At 28.1% G+C, this 18,047-nt stretch overlaps 1 protein-coding gene across 1 annotated transcript; it reads right to left on the bottom strand.

Moving 5' to 3' along the window:
- Nucleotides 1-2,011: 2,011 nt before the first annotated feature.
- LOC107443987 (uncharacterized) lies at nt 2,012-13,095 on the bottom strand. Its single transcript, XM_016058032.4, has 5 exons — nt 12,870-13,095; nt 6,923-7,046; nt 5,341-5,486; nt 4,828-4,963; nt 2,012-4,020 (listed from the first exon to the last, which is right to left on the bottom strand). The coding sequence occupies exons 1-5, from the start codon at nt 12,907-12,909 to the stop codon at nt 3,774-3,776; spliced, it is 693 nt and encodes a 230-aa protein (XP_015913518.1). The 5' UTR covers nt 12,910-13,095; the 3' UTR covers nt 2,012-3,773.
- Nucleotides 13,096-18,047: the final 4,952 nt, after the last annotated feature.

Here is an 18,047-nt window from a genome sequence, read left to right on the forward strand (position 1 = left end):
GGTTACCATCTTTCCAGTCAATGGGAATTTGTTTATTCACCCAAATAATCCAAATAATTTTGTGTAGTACTACATCCAGTATAGGTTCATTAATATTAATTAATCCGTATTTAATATCCTATGCTTCAACAAATCGGTTAAGATTTATATGTTTCATTATAAGTTCCACTTCACGTAAACTTATAACCACGTTAAGTTCCAATTCACGTTAACTACTCTTTAGTTTGTTCAGATAAATATTCAGAATCCAAAGAATCTATAGTAAGACTGACGCTTCTGGAGGGTATTTCCATGAAATGCTCTCTCCACTTATCGGAAGTTTTAAAACTAATCAGTTCACCATTGTTTCTCTTGTATGACATTGTTTAGGATGGAAATTCTTTCCAAATATTGTTAATATGCACATAAATAATACTAATCGCACATACAATATCACACATACGCATGCACACATACGACACTAATCTTTAAAAATTAGCCCTTTAAGCGCAATTTGCAAACGCTTTCATTTATAGGCACAAAGTCATTGATTGACGTTTTCTAGCAACAGAGCCAGTTCCAAACTGATGCTTTTCCTTATGGCAACTGTAGTTGATTTGTAAATTAATTAAAAAATTTTTACACACAATTGAAAAAATCGCTAACCTAAAGATAATTCTTTGTAAGAAATAACTGTAAGTAAATATTTATTATTTATTTAATAAAAGTCGAAAAAATGTGATTTGTAAAGTAAAATTTTTTTTTTGCATAATATTAAAAAATGTACTTTTACATAATAAAATGCAAAGTTTGATCAAAATCGGTTCAATAGCTCCTGAGATATTAACTTTTAAAAAGCCAGATACTTAAAATTTGATTTCTAAGGAAGTACTCAAACGATTTTGCAAAGATTTTGTATTTTATAATATAAATTTATGTTCTTTTAAATGAAGCAAAAAATGCTATACCTTACAATTCAAACTCATTTTGACATTATTAAAAAAAATAGTAAATATTTTCTAAAAGTTATTTCTCGCATGGAATAATCTTTGGATAAACAAATTTTCATAAAAATTATTCTATTCGCTGTAGAAGTTAACGAGATATAGTGAAATACGAGTAAAATAAATTTAACATAAAGGGTCCAAGCCTTGAAGCGAACTTTGAGAAAACTATTGGGAGCATATTTCTTCAGATAGCTGCTACCCCCCCCCCATATTTCGGGGGTCAGAAAGTCAAATACATAAGAAAATGTATGCTTATTCATAGAAAATTCGATTTTGTGTCTGATTAATTAGCATATTTTAGGTTAACGCCTGGAGACATTAAGATTGAGTCCTAGAATGTGAAGATCCAATCATTAGATCGAAAGTGTTTCAGGGTGGTTCGTTTTTTTTTTCTTCTTCTTTTTCTGCTCTTTGTACTTTCCAAGTTCCAATTCTCAAGTTCGCAGTTTTTCAAATTCATCTGTGTGAAGTCCGTCCTGATAAAACTCTTTGAGGTTTCTGAACTGGGATTTTTTTTACAAGATAGATTAGTCAACCCTTTTGCTTATCTCCCAACCTAGAGGACCAGAGTGTTCCTCTTAGTCTGGTGTTTTCCCTTCAACTTGTCCAGCTGGGCAAATCTGCTAGAATTTGTTGCTCTCGGGACAGATCATGCACACTAACCACAGCAGCACGATAAAGAGGATCATTGTGGTACAACAACACCATCATTGTAGAGACAAATAAAATAAATCACATAAATCAGCATGTTGTTCAATTTAACCCATCAGTTAAATCTTTGATTTGAGTGTAACACGCCTGAGAAGTAGCGTTGTCACTTTTTAGCATGAGTTTATTTTGTTTAAGCAACTGAATTGTTTAATAGCAATAAAACAGATAACAGAATAGAATTGTATTTATTGATTATATATATATATATATTAAATAATCAGATAAAATGTTTGTTATTTTATTTTGCATGCATTTATCAATTTAAGATGAAAATTCTATTTGTGTAAAAGAGTGTAAAAATGAAACTAAAGACATTTGAAAAGGTAAAAAAGAGAAACAATTTTATTCTACATACAACAAATTGACATTCAAAGTTTTGTTTTACAAAAAAGGTGAGTTGTTTTTGAAAAATAAATATTAAACGATAAAACACTAGCACAAAAAAAATCACATGGTACTTTGCAATTTTAGTAAATTGAAGAGGTTGAACTACATTAATAGTTTAAAATGTCTAAAGGATTTTAAAATAATAGTTTTAGTTTGTAAAACATGCGCGATACACTGATTGAAATTTTAATTAAACTCAACTCGTGAGCCAATTGATAGAACTTTTAAATTTTCTACTGCTGATGAAAGAGTCTTAGAAAAAGAGGAATAAAATTTACATATAAATTGAAAGTATTTCGTTAAACAGTAAAATCACGAAATCATCAATTTAAATGACTTCTTTGACGTATTTGCTTTTACTGAGCGTTTTAAATTAGCATACCAGATAATTTTTCAAGACATCTTTTTCCAAATCTTCTTATTCAAAAAAGATTTCTTTGAAATTAAAAAAAAAAGTGGAAGGCTAAATTGAAGTGGGTTTTTAAATTAAACACGCTGTTGGGTGAAAAAATCTTTTAGAAAAAGAGTATTTCTCCTAAAATTCATTTTGAAATACGTAAAAACAAAATAGTAGTTTTATGAGCAATTAAATTTGTAAGCGAGAAAATCATTGATTTTTAGAAATTATCTTGACAGTTGAGATAAATTTATCTTTAATGATCTCAGTTGGATTTATTTAAAAATAAAACTTTAAATCAAGATTAGGTTACGTAAATATAGAAGTATAATCGTTTTTACTTTAAATTAAAGTGAATATATATTTGATCTTTATAGTTTAAGTAATAAATAGTAATGTTAGATGCATTCTAAATAATGTCAAAATTCACCCATATGTTTTAATAAAAAATAAACCAAAAAATTCTGTTGTGATTTTAAAAAAATTAGCAAAAAAAATATTGATAATTATTTTTTTACATAAGTAATTTTACAGTTATATATTCGAAATGAATTTAATTTGATTGAAACTAATTCTTAATTGAAATTACATGTTTATTTAGAATTATTTCATACGAGGTTTAATTTAATTTGTTTAGTCAAATTTATTACAAATAGGCTTCATTATAATGAATATTTTAATTATTTTTAGTTAATATTTTAGAGAAATTTTAGTTTTTTAATTTTATTCACAATTATCACTTCAAAGCGTTATTGAATCACATTATTTAACATAATTGATTTTTAGAATCATACTAAATTGTTATAAAATACTTTCTATTCTTCATTCATAGATCTTGTTTTACTGAAATAGAATTTACATCTATTACAGAAAACAGTAGCTTAACGTTGACTCAAAACAAAAAGTAGCTTTTATTCAAGTTACAAACTTTGAATTCCTTTAAAAAGATTTAGTTAATATCATTAACGGAACTAATAAATCATAATTTATTAGAAGTTAGGTAATATTAACTCCTTTTTTTAATGAACGCAATAAATTTTGCTACTCAAATGCCAAAATAAGGCAAGGAATAATACTACTTTAGAATAGATCTTCATAAAGAGCATTTTTAAAATAACAAGTATGCCAAACTATTTAGATAATGTAATTTTATTTTGATTGCCCGCAGTCAATGTAAGATAAATTATTAAGAAAAAAATAAATGATGTTTCGCGAATGAAATTTTACAACATATGACGCAGTCATGAAAATCTCTAGGCAGATTCCTTCAGTAGTTTGGCTTTTAAATGTTCTTAGTTTCCTAATGCTGTAGCCAAAAGTCGCGCTAATTGGGAACTAGATTGAGTGCCTTTTGGTGTGGAGCCTTTAGGTGGCAAAAGTGCTTGGCATTGGTTGCTGTTAGGGTCAAAAGAGTTGCAAACGACGCCTGGAAGTTCAGTAACAGCCAACTGAGAAACGGTCCTGCCCATCTCCACAGCTTCTCGGCCACACTTTTGTTCTGTGAGTTTTTCGCCGCATTCCAAGAATCGTCTGAATCCACTGTAAACAAATAAAACAATATTAATATCAAAATGTTATTTCTAATCAATATTACCATTTTTTTAAAAATGTAATCGATTTTCCGATTAAATTTAGCAGTTTATTGACATTAATAAGTAAAGTAAACGCATTCATAAATTAATAAAAAAAGGTTTACATGCTTCTGGGTCGTTTTACTATTAGAAATTTTTTAGGGTGTTGAAATATAAAGTTAATTTTCAAATTCAAATGCAAGAAATTTTGTTCAAATTTGTTTCATTGTTAATTGCATTAAATTAATATTAAGCGTTATGAGAAATAACATACAGCTGTTTCAAAACAATGAACTATCAATACAAATTATATATTGCTTGATTTTGAGCTTTTTTTTCAAGTTAAAAATGAAAAGTTATGAAAGTTGATTAAACAAGCTAAAACAAGTTGAAAGAAATATTAAGACTATTCTATTAAGCGCATGTAACCAAAATGCGTATTTAGTACTTCCAAGAACATTTTTAGAACAATATTCATCCTTCGTTGAGTTGCAGAGTATTGAATATAAACTTACGAGTATATTTAACATAACGACAAATTTTGGGGTCTTTTTGTGTTAAAGAAAATAAATTATACCATAAGAATCTAATTTAATGCATACAATTTTGGAAAATTGTAATTTTATCCGGCCTGGTTAATGAGGAAAAACAGTTAAACGCATGTCCGCTAAAAAAAAAATTGTCCTCACGTTTTTTTCACCTAAGTTCGAAGTTATTGGATTAAGATTCTTAGAATAATTTGATAAGTTTTTTGAGCAATTGGTATATGACTTACCAACAAAGAGTGCCGACTCGTTTGTCGAATTTAGTTGTTGTAACAGTTTCGACAGTGACCTGCATGTCAACCATGCAATCTCTCATTTGGTCTTCAGCATGGACTTCTCCTAAGCATCTGGAGTGTCTAAGGTATTCTGAAAATAATAAAAAACAAATTTTATTCTTATTATTTTTTAAAATTTAAGTTAAAGCCACTACCTTCTTAAATTTTAGTTATTGAATAAAATTGTACTCATGTTTAAAAGAATACAATTAATCACTATTTTGGTCGCATTATTTTTTACTCACAGAAATTTGAGAAATAAATCAATATAAGTATTTAAAAAAAATCGATTTACAAAAAAAAGGTTTAGTTTCTTAAATGAATGAAAATAATATTATAAATTTGTCAAATGAATAAAAATGTCTTCTTCCATTTTTCCGAATGTGTAAGAAACTAAGAAAAAAAACTAAGAATATATATAAAAAAAAACTAACTAAGAACTAAAAAAAAACTAAGAATATATCTTACTGGCTCTCAATTCGGATCCTTGTGTGCAAAAATCCTTAACTGTAGCTTCAGAACCCTCAGCAACCAAGTTAAGTACTTCTCTTTGGACAGGTGTCATGCATTTATTTGTGAAATTTCGAAGACATTGTGAAGTTTCGTCAATAGATCTGTATTAGTTTATGTAAAAAAGAAACATAAAATAAAAATGCATAAATTTATATCAAAGTAAAATATACATAACTGGAAATAACCAAAAAATCTTTAATTCATTTTAATTGAATGTCTAGCAGAGATCGAACACAGTTTTGATGCATTGTTTTGATGCTTATTGTGAATTTTTAAGTTAAACCTACATGAAGTAAGTCATGCACATTCTAAGTGTGGGAGAAATTAAATGGCTATTGTGGCTAAATGAGATTTTAGATTTTCATGGAATTTTTTTCCCCTTTTATTTGAATTAAAATTGTTGCGCATTTTTTTAAATATATAATTATGGGTTGCTAAAATTTTTGAAGTAATATTTCTTATTAATTAGTTTATAGTAACGATAACGATACACTGAGATAAGTTGTTGCTGTTGTTGTAGTACATTTACGTCGTGCTAGAGCTGCACAATGGGCTATTGGTGACGGTCTGGGAAACATCCCTGAGGATGATCCGAAGACATGCCATCACAATTTTTATAATTTGCAGCAATTTGATGGCACCCCACTTCAGTATCCCGACGACCTACATGCGAAGTCGAGCACTTTACGATTACAATTTAACGAGGACCAATACCGCACACCCTCAATCCCTAAGCAGACTGATCCAGGTGGTCACCCACCAGCAAACTGACTTCGGTGATCTGCTGGGAACCGTGTCTTAACGATCAGTCCACTGCGGGACTCACTGAGGTAAGAGGTATGGTCGAAACTACCAGAATATGTTTAAATTTACAGTGGTTGTAGGACCAACATGGGAACAACGTAACTCTATTCATCTATGGGAACAACAAAAATCTTGGTAATTTTTACCGACGTGCTCTTTTGAAGAATTTTTTAAAAATTAACATATATAATGTGATAAACATAACAATTAGATGAAATTTAGTAAACGTGTTAAAATTTGATAATTTTATCATGATGCCTTAGCGTGGCGTAAAAATCCATTTGATTGGTTAAATTTACTTTTCAGTTTTGTATTTTTTACTAAATGTATGATAATAAGAATTATAATTTTGAAAAACATAATTTCTTCTGAACCATTACTATATGAACAGAAAAATTACCAAATGAATGGCTTGAATACCTTATATTTTGGTTTGATTAAATAGAATATTAGTTTGTTTCACTGGAAATTACATTAACATACGGCATTGTAATTTCAGCTGTTGTTTTGTGTTTGATTAACTTCTTCCAACTAAGTCCACAAATTTCATGACTCAAAATAAGTTGCAGTCATTTTCAAGCAAATGATCAATTTCTATACCTTAGACTCAGTTTAGATCACAATTTATAAATCTATCAAAATTAAAGTTTAACGCTGTTTCGCTTATTCTTGCTCTTATGATATTGACTTTGTATCTTTAAATAGTTTTCTTTGTATGAACTTATTTTCTTACTCGCAAAGCTGAGATACTCCACTCTCATCAGTTGGTATTCCACTACCTTGATAGTGGAAAATCATAGTAGCGATACACAGGTCCACTTCTCGAAGATGGCATGATTGTGAAGCAATCTGATAAGCTGTGGAAACAATGGTTTAAAATTAGCAAACTTAATATTTTATCATAAACAATAAAATGGGTAATTTTAAATACTCAACTTAAATGATTCTTAACAGCGTTTAAAATGAATGTTTTTTTCAACAGCAACAAGATATAATGTTTACATCATATCGTTAATAATCAATACTTATTAGCATGTTTCAGCATAAGAAAAAATTCCTCTGCAAAGCAAGTTAACTTCTCAATTTTTGTCTCATACAGTATTGATGGATAAAACTGTATTTACAATAAGGGCGTAAATCATGCGCTGGTAATTTAATATTTTGTGTTCCTGAGCAGCCAGTGCTTATGTTGCTATTGCACGCGCTTCTAATGAGATGGCGGCTATTTTAAAATTGGAAACGATTTAAGATTTCTTTGAAACAGATTTTCAGGATATCTCTGGTACAGTTCTTCAAGCATATTAAACATAATGTAAAGAAAAATGCATTATTAAGAAATCGTGAATCGTTTACAATTTTTTAACAGCAGCAATCACCATAGTAACGCGTGTAATGGCAACATGCTCGCCATTCACGCGTTACTATGGCGACTGCTTCTTTTTGCTATGGATCATGTTGTGTTTCATTTTTTTCTTGTATTGTTACACACAGGTATCATTATTTTGAAATACTTCCTAATGGTGATGTTTTATTTAATGTTTATACATAAGTTAGCTTCTCGAATAGGTCTTTAGTTTTTATAATTTTCAAAAACTGTATTTACTGTACTTTCAAAGTCATTAATTTTAATGTCATACAAATTTAAATTTGAACAACTTTGAATCAAATATATTTATTGAGAACAAGTTATTTTTATGCGTACAATGCAATAAATTCAGAATCAAAGTAAGGAAAATAGTACCGGCACCCCGTTTGGTCGTATTTACAGCGTTTCAGTTTTTTTCCTTCTAAACTTGATGCCTTTTTTTTCTAATAAAAAGAAATCATCTCTAAACTTGAAATCTTTGAAACTGATTTGGTCAACTTTAAATGCTAAGTGATAAAAAATATTTCTTCGCAGCAGTGGGGGAGGTGGTGACATTTAAGTCAATTTTGTTCAGAAATTTAAAGTAACACAATTTGCACATGGACTATATATGCAATTTTAAAATTACATCTCTCTAAATATTAATAAAATCCGTGGAGTCCTAACTGAATTATGCATGTTATAAAAGATGTAATTCATGAAAAAGAATCAAGTGAAAAAAATGGTTTAAGAAAATTATTTTCTTATTTATAAAGTATTCACGAGAAAATACTTTCATATTTAAGAAAAACAGAGAATGCATTAATCAAACATTTTTTTTTACTTCATCATTACAAGAAAAACCTTTTAAAATAATTGCTAGAAGCATATACTTTTTAATGTTCAAACTGACTTTCTCCAACGGTAAAGTTCAATAGCATTCTTAAAATTCAACGTTCTTAATATTCTTAGCATTCTCAAAAGAGTTAACAAACAAAAATTGAACTTAAAACGTCTATTTAGTTGAGATTAGATAAACAAAGTATTTAATAAAAAACCAGAAATTCCTTAAGTTAGTTCAGTTCAAAGTACCCTATTCTTTTACAGGTTTTACTGCATAGTTTTATTTTCTCTTTCATAAAAATGAAAAGAGATTTTCTAGGTTTGTAATATCGAGGCTATTGGCTTTTCCTTTCTGAGCCAGTTCAACGAGTTCCTTTCCCAACTTGATCTATTTTGAGATAGAATGATACAAAAAAGAAAGTAAATTGGTGCAGACAAGCACATGGTAGGGAATGATGAAACTCGAAATTAAATTTGGAGAGGAAATTCACCCTGTAATTGCCACCACAATTAGAATCTATAATGAAGAATATTTCATGTGATCTCTGACCCAGTAATCTGGGGCAAAAACTTTCCCTTGCCTTTGGCTCAGGACGTTGCCTTCGTTTAAAGATTCAATTAATGTTTTCATATGAATTTGGGGTAATAATTAATAAACAAAGCAGTCAAAGCTACAATAATTATAAAAGAGATAATCTTGATTATTGTATGTTGATGAATGTTCGTAATAAGTAGTAATGACATTTTATTAAAGGATAAAATACACTCATCGGACAGATATGTTCTCCTGTAAACCAATGTAAGAAAAATTCAGAGGGTTTTTTATTTGAGTAACTGTGACATGAAAAAATAGTCAGGTTTTATTTCTTTCAATCATTTATTTAATTAATTACTTATTTTCCAAGTTCTTCTTTAGTGTCAAAAAAATTTTTCGTATTTTTAAACAGTAATACTCTTGAAATATAGAAGGAATTCGGAGGAAAACGGCATATAAAAACACTGATTTTATAAAACTAAATTTTGATAACGTTGTTAAATTTTGTTACGTTTTTTTTTCTTTTTCTTTCAGTGATGAGCATAAAACCTCTGTTTTTCGACTCGTGTAGTATCAATAGTTGCAATTACTCCGGATAATAATAGTGACAATGAGCTGAATAATAAATAGCAGTGATGAATAAAGTAGTAATCCCTTTAAATGCCGACAAATTTGAAAAAAATATTAATTTAAAATTTGAAAAAGAAAATTTATTTGAAAAAGGAAACTTATTTAAAACTTAAAACTTATTTAAAACTTAATAATTAAACTTATTAAAACTTAATTTGAAAAAGAAAACTTATATCAAAATTTTACACATCTAAATATTTAAACTACAAATGCATTTTTAAAAAATTGATAAGCGTTGAATAATTGTTTTCTAATATGCAGGGTAAATGAGGATTGCTTGATAATTTTTGACACGCAATATGACGATGAGTTACTTATTCACTTGAGGATGGGTTACTCGCGCATGTGAAATCGATACATGATGATGTATTGCTGTCCAAGTAAAAATACATCTTATATTTGTCTGCCTAAAATTATTAAATATACTCTCATATGCTTAAGCAACACGTTTTAAACAAAGCTACATAATTATTAGTTTAAGCAACATAATTAACGCAGGCTGAAAATTTTTATTTTTTATATTCTGATAACACTAATCAACTGACAATGGCTTTCTTTTAATGTGTTTATAGTTTGCAGAAGATTTAAGAGAGCTGCTTATAGATAGAGAAATATTTTAATATCATATACGTATTTTTTTAAGAAAAATTAAAAACGTTATGCTATTAATAAAAGCTTTATTATTTTCCATTTGAAATTATTTGAATAATTATTTAGAAAACTTTGTTATCACCAAAAGAAAGAAGAAAAGTTCTATTTTTTTGTTATTTATACCAAATATATAATGTTGTTCAAATAAAATTCGGATTGTTCGGATTGTTGACACAGCATATACGAGTAATACAATTCAAGTGTTTTTTTCTTAACTTTTAAAGCGGAAAAGCTAACATTTTTAATTAAAAAACAATTAAAAATATTTTTTTTAAATACTTTTTTGAAATAAAAAATTTACGTTTCACTTGATCGCCATCGAAATAAATTATTCAACAATAGCAATAACCGTTCTAAGTTATAAATGTTGCTAATTATTAAAAATTTAAAACCAATAAATTATTCACACCCATGTATTTTTCTTTTCTTTTGGTTGGCATATGATTTATTAAATGTTATGCCTTATACAGAATAAACATTTTAATTAGTGACAAAAAAATCAATTTAACTAAACAAAATTAGCGTGCAATTTAAAAGCTATAGCATCTTCGTGAAATCATCTATAACTTATTCAATTAAGTCAAGTAAGATATGAAAAATTTAAGCGCACAAAAATAAATGAAAAAAGAAATGCTTAGAGAGAATAACTAATCCACCAAAAAGTTATTCTAAGTCTTAAATTTAAGGACTTTTATAGTGTTTGGACTTTTCCTTCTACTAAGAATTTTTAATTTCATTTGTTGCAATGATGCTATACATTGTATTTATTTATTTTTAATCGAAATGCTTATTTTCCTCTGAATTTCAATGCATGATTTTATCATGCCGTTCTTTATAAGCAAATAATACTGAAATAAAGATAATTATTATTTTTTTATTAAAGATACATAAATTATTGTATCTTAGGACACTTTAAAAGAGGGTTTTTCCAAATAGATCAAAAATGTGTCAACAAATTATAGTCCGAAACAAATAATAGTCGACTTAGAAAACTCCATAAATTGAAACAGAACATATTCATTTTTGAGCAACATGCAGTCCCACTAGGGATGAGGGTAGAGAAATGTTTGCTGCTCCCGGAAGGATTTGAACAAAGAAACTTCCCTGTATTCGTTGTAGAATGTTTTAACCACCATAGTGGTACCACGGGGAGTTAGTAACATTTACATAGTGGTCGTCGCAATAACGCATCATGGCATACCAAATTCTAATTTCATTGGTACAAAGGCTTGCAATTCGGAAAATATGTTCTCATTAACTTAGTTAGTGTATCGTTAATTTTTATTTAACTTTCTGATCGTATCAATTTTCAGCGAATGAAATATATGTTATGATTTGTCACTCTATAAAACTTTCTAACTCACCTTGTATTTGGATGTATAACCATGTCAATTATTCAACTACGAAACCACAGCATTCAACAAATGTCTCTCTCACACATTCCTTCCGCCATATCATTTCTTAAACTATGCAATTCGTTCAAAATTGAGTAAATGCTTTTCAATTATGAATACATATGGTCTTAAATTTTGACTATTATTTTTAGAGCTATTTTTTTACAAATATTTTTGCTAAAATTTTTAGCAATCCTTTTTCACAGAATAGTTTTTAAAAATTACATATATCTACGAGAGAAAGACCAAAATTTCACTCGCTAATTACTCGAAGCTTCTATATTACATCAGGACTTTCCTTACATCAAAACTTAGACTATCATAACTTATTATAATAAATACTTGCTAGTAACTTAATACTTTGAGTCATCGGATCATAATCTATTACAATTTGTTTCCTTGTAATTTAATTTATTAGGATCATAAAATTTTCCTAAGAAAGTTTGCAATAGCAGCTATTAAGGTAAAAAAATTGCTCTTTCAAAAGCTTCACGTGAATTTAGAAGCATATTTAATGCAAAAAAAAAGAAAATTTATTAGACATGTGTCCATTATTTCATTGATTTGGATATAACTCTTAGGAATACAAGTTAGTTAGTAAAATTCTTAAACTAAAATATACGCAATGAAATAAAATGTTTGTATCCAAGGTTTCAAGAGAATGTTGAAAATAATACGAGAAAGATATAAAAAAAATTTATTTGATTTTTTATGCCGATGTAGTTAATATCAAGTGCTTTGAAATTAGCATAATCTTTTAATCTCCAAATAATAACTAAGATAAGCTCTCATTAGCTTTTTTTTTAAACTTAAAGCAGTGTTTTTGGTAGTTGTTATGCAAATATACTAATCGATTTCTTGGTACATTGATTCAGAAAATCTATGAATTCCTTATTTTTCAATTCATATGTTTCTTCTTCATTGAGAAACCAATAGTGGCACAATAAAAAATATGGGCACACATATGGAAACGTAGAAAAATCCTTTAATTTCTTTAACGTATTTAAAATTCAAATCTTAATTATTTATTTAATTTGCAAGAAATGTACACTTACTATCGTTTTGGGTTTTAAAAATAAGTAATAGTTAATTTAGCAATATTAGTATAGTTCATATGATCACATCTTCCTCTTATTCTCAATTGCCTCACTTTAGATTTATATTGACTTCACGTTTGAATTTTTTTTATTTTTTTTTAGTAAAAATTACAACTGTTTTTACAATTTTCAATTTTGGCAGCGTCATATTTTGACAAATTGTATCTTTATAAAGCAAAACTTACCAGCAGCCGCAAAAACGCAGATCGCTATTATATACTTCATCTTCAATTATTGTTTTCTGATGAATTCTTAAGTAATCCTTTTAAAAGTGTATTTCTCAGTGTTGTGAATCAGAAAACCGGCGTTAAGGCTATGTTTATATATATTGGAATATATACCCACGTGGTTTGACCCCCAATGTCCAGCCTAAAGTAAGTCGCTGTCGAATCAGAAAGTTCGACCCCGATTGCTCAAACGACCTGTTTGCTTAAGAGAAATCGAATTTAGGTCAGAATCCTCGATGATTTGACGTCATTCTGAAATTTCACTTCTTTTTTTAAACACCGAAAACTTAAATGTTTGCAGTTACTCAGAATCGTGTGAAGGACGGAGTTAATAGGACTACAATTATTTTTCATGCATTTTGAAATACTTAGTCCCATATACAAAATATATTCTTATTTTGTAATTGCAAGAAAATCTTTAAGATATATATACATGTGTGGTATGTTTAAAAAATCCTACGTACAAGATAACAGCTTAAAATACAAGCATGATTTTGCTTATATTTGTTTCGTTTCCTCTATGTCTAGAAGTTTTTAATCATTTAAAAAAATTAATTGGGTTTAGTTCAATGAATTGTAATTTTTAGCGGAATGTTAATGGAAACTCGAAAAACAAGGAGTCGTATTATTCTTCATACTAAATTATCTATCAATCATTTTGAGTGAATAAAAATTTTACTTTTAGATGTAGATAACTGTCTGTAAAAATCCAGCTATTTATTTCGACTTTTCTAGCAGTAGAATCACTTAAACACATAATTAAACTTAAAAATTATATCATAACGCACAGTTTGGCTTTTGTTTGGCTAATATGCTAGAAATATTACAAGATTTTCTTGAAATTTCATTTTAAAAAATTAAGTGAATAAATTCGTGCGCAACTATCTGTTGAAACTCAGTTATTTACTTTGATTTTTCCAGCAGTAGGGCTAATTAAATATATATTTAAGCTGGAAACTTCTACAATAAGAAGCAGTTTAGAGTATTTTTAGGCTAAAATGCAAGAAATAAAGCAAGATTTTCTAAAAATTTCATTTTAAAAAACCAGAAAAAAAAATATGTTTGAAAAAATTTAAAAAATAAATTTCAAAAAATGAAAAAAGTTTAAAAATTGAAAAGACTCTCGTAAAATTTTATTATTTAAAATTGGTACTAAATAGACAATTATTTTTCGATAGAATATTACGTAATTAAATTTATTTATATCAATCAAAATATTATAATCAAATAGAAATTTTCTAAGCATAATTGAATTTCCGTATTTTTATTTTCAGCATTTGAAAAATAAAATTTAAAAATAAACTTGTGTTATTTGAAATGCATGCATTCAAAAATAAACTTATGTTATTTGAAATGTATGCATTCTTTTCAAAATAAAATGAAAAATCATAAATGCCTTATACTTAAACCAACGAAATGGATCAGAGTCGTCTCGTCCTTATTGTAAAATAACGATGGTTTAAGTTACAATGACAATAATACCATTCAACTGAATAAACAGCATAAGCGCTATACGATAGACTTCAAGAAAAGTGGCTAGACAACTTTCTTCTTTGTATTGCTAATGCTATGAAACATAAAACAGCATTTCAGAAAACTGATAGAACGAAATTTAAATTTTAAAACTTCTTTCTGGAATATCAAGCTTATTATACACAAATACCAAATCTATAAAAATCTTCAATTTTGAATTTTTTATCGCTTTTGTCACTCACTGTTTAATCATTTTAAAGTTAAACATTTGAAGACGCTGTGACAGTTTTTGTATTGCCATGTCTTTCCAGTTTCCCGCTCTGAACATTTTCCCTTCATCTTTGGCATTGAATTCCCTTCTGAAGAAATATTCTTTCCATTTAGGCTTTCAATAATCATAATAGTCACTTTTATTTTATTTTCTCCAAGCTTCGGACATGTGCCTAGGTCATTATGGACCCTTTACGATATAGCTCAAAGCTTGGCAACTGGTCCGGCTCCACACCAGCCTAGGAACGAGTGCAGTCAGCAAGAATTTATTGACAATTTAGATATGTACCAAGTCCCAATGTTTAAAAAAATACAAAATATTAAATATAGTACAAGTTAATAGCTCATAATAACAAAAATAAAGAAGGAAGTATAAAAAGAAAAACAAAATACGCAATAGTCACTGGGGACAAAGTACTTATTATCAAATAGGTGCTGATGATCTATCATTGATACCATTGCCAGAAAACGACGCTTTAATAGACCACCAAGAGAAAGATCAATATTTATTTTTCTCTCCAGTACATGAAATGAAGCTAATAAGGAAACAAAAAAATGTCATACCGTCTGAAAGAGTAGAATTTAAATTAAAAGTACAAACGCATGGTACCATTTATTCTCTTCATATACCTAATGCATCTCTTGAATATAGAAGGCTACATGGAAAACAAAGGTGTAGAAAAGGATTCATCCATTGAAACGCTCAAAAATATTTTTCCAAGCTTTTGTATTTAGAAAAACATGGTCTCCTTCTGTGGTACACAAATTAGAAGTGCGTACGACCAGGGAATTTTCAGTACATGCGTATCGTTTTCATGCCCTTCATTTCTGGAATCTTTTCACAAAGTACTAAAGTACATTTCATTGCAAGCTGGATTTAGATTTGGAACACAATGGACCCACACAGAAATCTTATAGAAATTAATTTTTTGCCAAATTGGTCAAAAATTTAATATGAAGTTCAAAACATTCTGAGCAAACGTTCTCATTGATATAAAGCACAAAATTGGTCCTTTACTTAGAGTATTTCTCGACAACTTTTGGATTGTATGGATAATATAAAAACGATATCACTCGGCAGCTTTTGGATTGTATGAATAATATAAAAACGATATCACTCGACAGCTTTTGGATTGTATGGATAATATAAAAACGATATCACTCTTAATAACTGTCCTTCTAATGATCGAATTTTCACGTACTGAGTGTCAATTCTTAAGGGTTCTGGGGAGTGGCTTTAAATGAGCCAATTATTTAGCTCTAACTAATAAGTAAATTTCGAAATCAGACACGAAACCCTATTTTCTCTGAATAAACATGGATTTTCTTTTTACTTACTTATTTGAATTTCTGACCCTTAAAATACGCAAAATTTTGAAAATATTGGATCTTAAATTGAAGGGGCTAAGAAGCTATATATATATATTTAGTGATAGTTACAAGAATCAGCCATCCAAAATGAGTAATTTAAGATAACCATATAAATAACGCATTTTACTCCGTTGCTAAGCAACCAAGTTCAGACAATAAAAAAATGAAGGAATGTTCTGTGATTATTCCGAAAGGTTTATTTATTAATATTAAATAGAAAAATATCTCGAAGTTTTTAGTCAAAAGACATATTTTGAGCTGATTCTTGAACAAGTAGCAAAGATTTTTTTTCTTCTTTTTAGCTTCTTTAAAATAGAAATGTTGAGTTAATTTAGTAATTATTTATGATTTTCTAAGTTCTTCAAATTTCAAAATATGAACTTTTTATCTAGCATTTGAGTTTCTTGCGTTCTTTTTACTTCCTTTACGTAAGAATTTCCTACTAAAATCAAATGTACATATCTTATAATGTACATATACAAAATTTTAGGGATAATAATTTTTAATGCTTTGATCAAGTCTTCTAGGAAGGAAAGTTTAAAGAAAAAAAGTATCTGAGAAAACTTTTAGAGGGTATGATAACTCTAATGAGCATTCACAAGGTTTTATAAAATTTACAATATTTATTTTTTCAAAAATGATGAAATTGGTGAACGTAAAGTGACGTTTTAAAAACATAGAAACATATGTTACATTCAAGAGTAACATGGTGCAATAATGTGTTCTTTATTGTAAGACACATTTTTAAAAAAAAAACTTCTTCATTCTGCCAAATATTTTGGTTACATGTTTTTCTTTGAATAAAGATGATTTGCAAATAGCCTCCTGATGTTTCAATTCACCATAAAATGTCACATAACATGTTCTTCAATTAGGATCAGCTGCATTTATTACCGAATACCGCTACTATGTTTTTTGTTTTTGTTTTTATTTTTCCTTACTTTACAAACTTATTTTACTACTCTCCCCATCAATACATATATCTTTAAAGATAATCTCCTTCGTTTTAAACAGAGTTCGTAAGGTCCGTAAGATACTGAAATGGTGTTAGCAAAACTTAAGAAATAAAATGTTCAATTTCATTAAATTAACTCCAAATACGTGGTTTCAAAAATTTTAATTTTAGAGTTAAAGAAAATAACTTCACAATATTGATGCTACGGAAGGACCACATGAACCCTGTTAAAATATTAAATTGCAGATGTTTACTATTCTGAACATAAAGTTTTTATCAAAATAATGATAAAGACCTAAATATGAAATAGTATAAGTGATGGTAAAAACTTCATCGAATTAAAAAATACAAATATGCAACAAAAGTAGACATTCACGCCTGGCGAGTCTTCAGAATGTAAGCCTATTTTTGAGAGCTTGAAACTTATCAAATTTTATTTCCACCTTCATATTTTTTAAAGTCAATGAAGTTTTTTATCTTTTCGCTGCTGTGTCTTTGGATCATTCATTTAGCAACACAATATATTAAACTACTGCACGCGATGTAAGTTTAACTTTTAAGTAATAAGTTTTATGGAAGATAATGGCATAGGCTCTTAGATTGAAAACATACTAATGAGTCACAACTTTTTTAAAAAAAATCAATGTACATTTTTTTACTGCTAGCTTTTAAAACAATTTTTAAATGCGTCAAAAAATTCCGTCAAAAATTTTTAAATGCGTCAAAATATTTCAAGCAAGCTAACGTTTCTGCCCTGTACGAAATTGTTTTAAAATGTATTTTTCATTTATCCATTTCAAAATTTATTCTAGATGTATTTTAGGGTACTTTAAGCGTAATTAGATAGAGTTTATTTTCATACTCCTATTTGCTTAAACATATTAAATAATTAGCTTAAAATTAATTAATCAAGCTATATGATTTAATGCATTTATACTATACTAGTAAAAGGGGTTTTAATGCATGTCTCCTTAATACCGATATCAACAAATTAATGGAATAAGCTTAGATAAATAATAATAGTTAAATTGCTTTTCACTTTAGCTTTTAGGAAATAATATGTTTTG

This window comes from Parasteatoda tepidariorum, chromosome 2 (genome assembly GCF_043381705.1).
Source record: "Parasteatoda tepidariorum isolate YZ-2023 chromosome 2, CAS_Ptep_4.0, whole genome shotgun sequence".
NCBI lineage: Eukaryota > Metazoa > Arthropoda > Arachnida > Araneae > Theridiidae > Parasteatoda > Parasteatoda tepidariorum.

Excerpts from the sequence above, each read along its gene's own strand:
- LOC107443987 (XM_016058032.4), bottom strand. The coding sequence starts at position 12,909 with ATGAAGTATATAATAGCGATCTGCGTTTTTGCGGCTGCTG. Across the intron at positions 4,964-5,340 it reads AGGATCCGAATTGAGAGCCA|AATACCTTAGACACTCCAGA; the intron begins GTAAGATATATT and ends TATTATTTTCAG. Across the intron at positions 4,021-4,827 it reads CGAGTCGGCACTCTTTGTTG|TGGATTCAGACGATTCTTGG; the intron begins GTAAGTCATATA and ends ATTTGTTTACAG.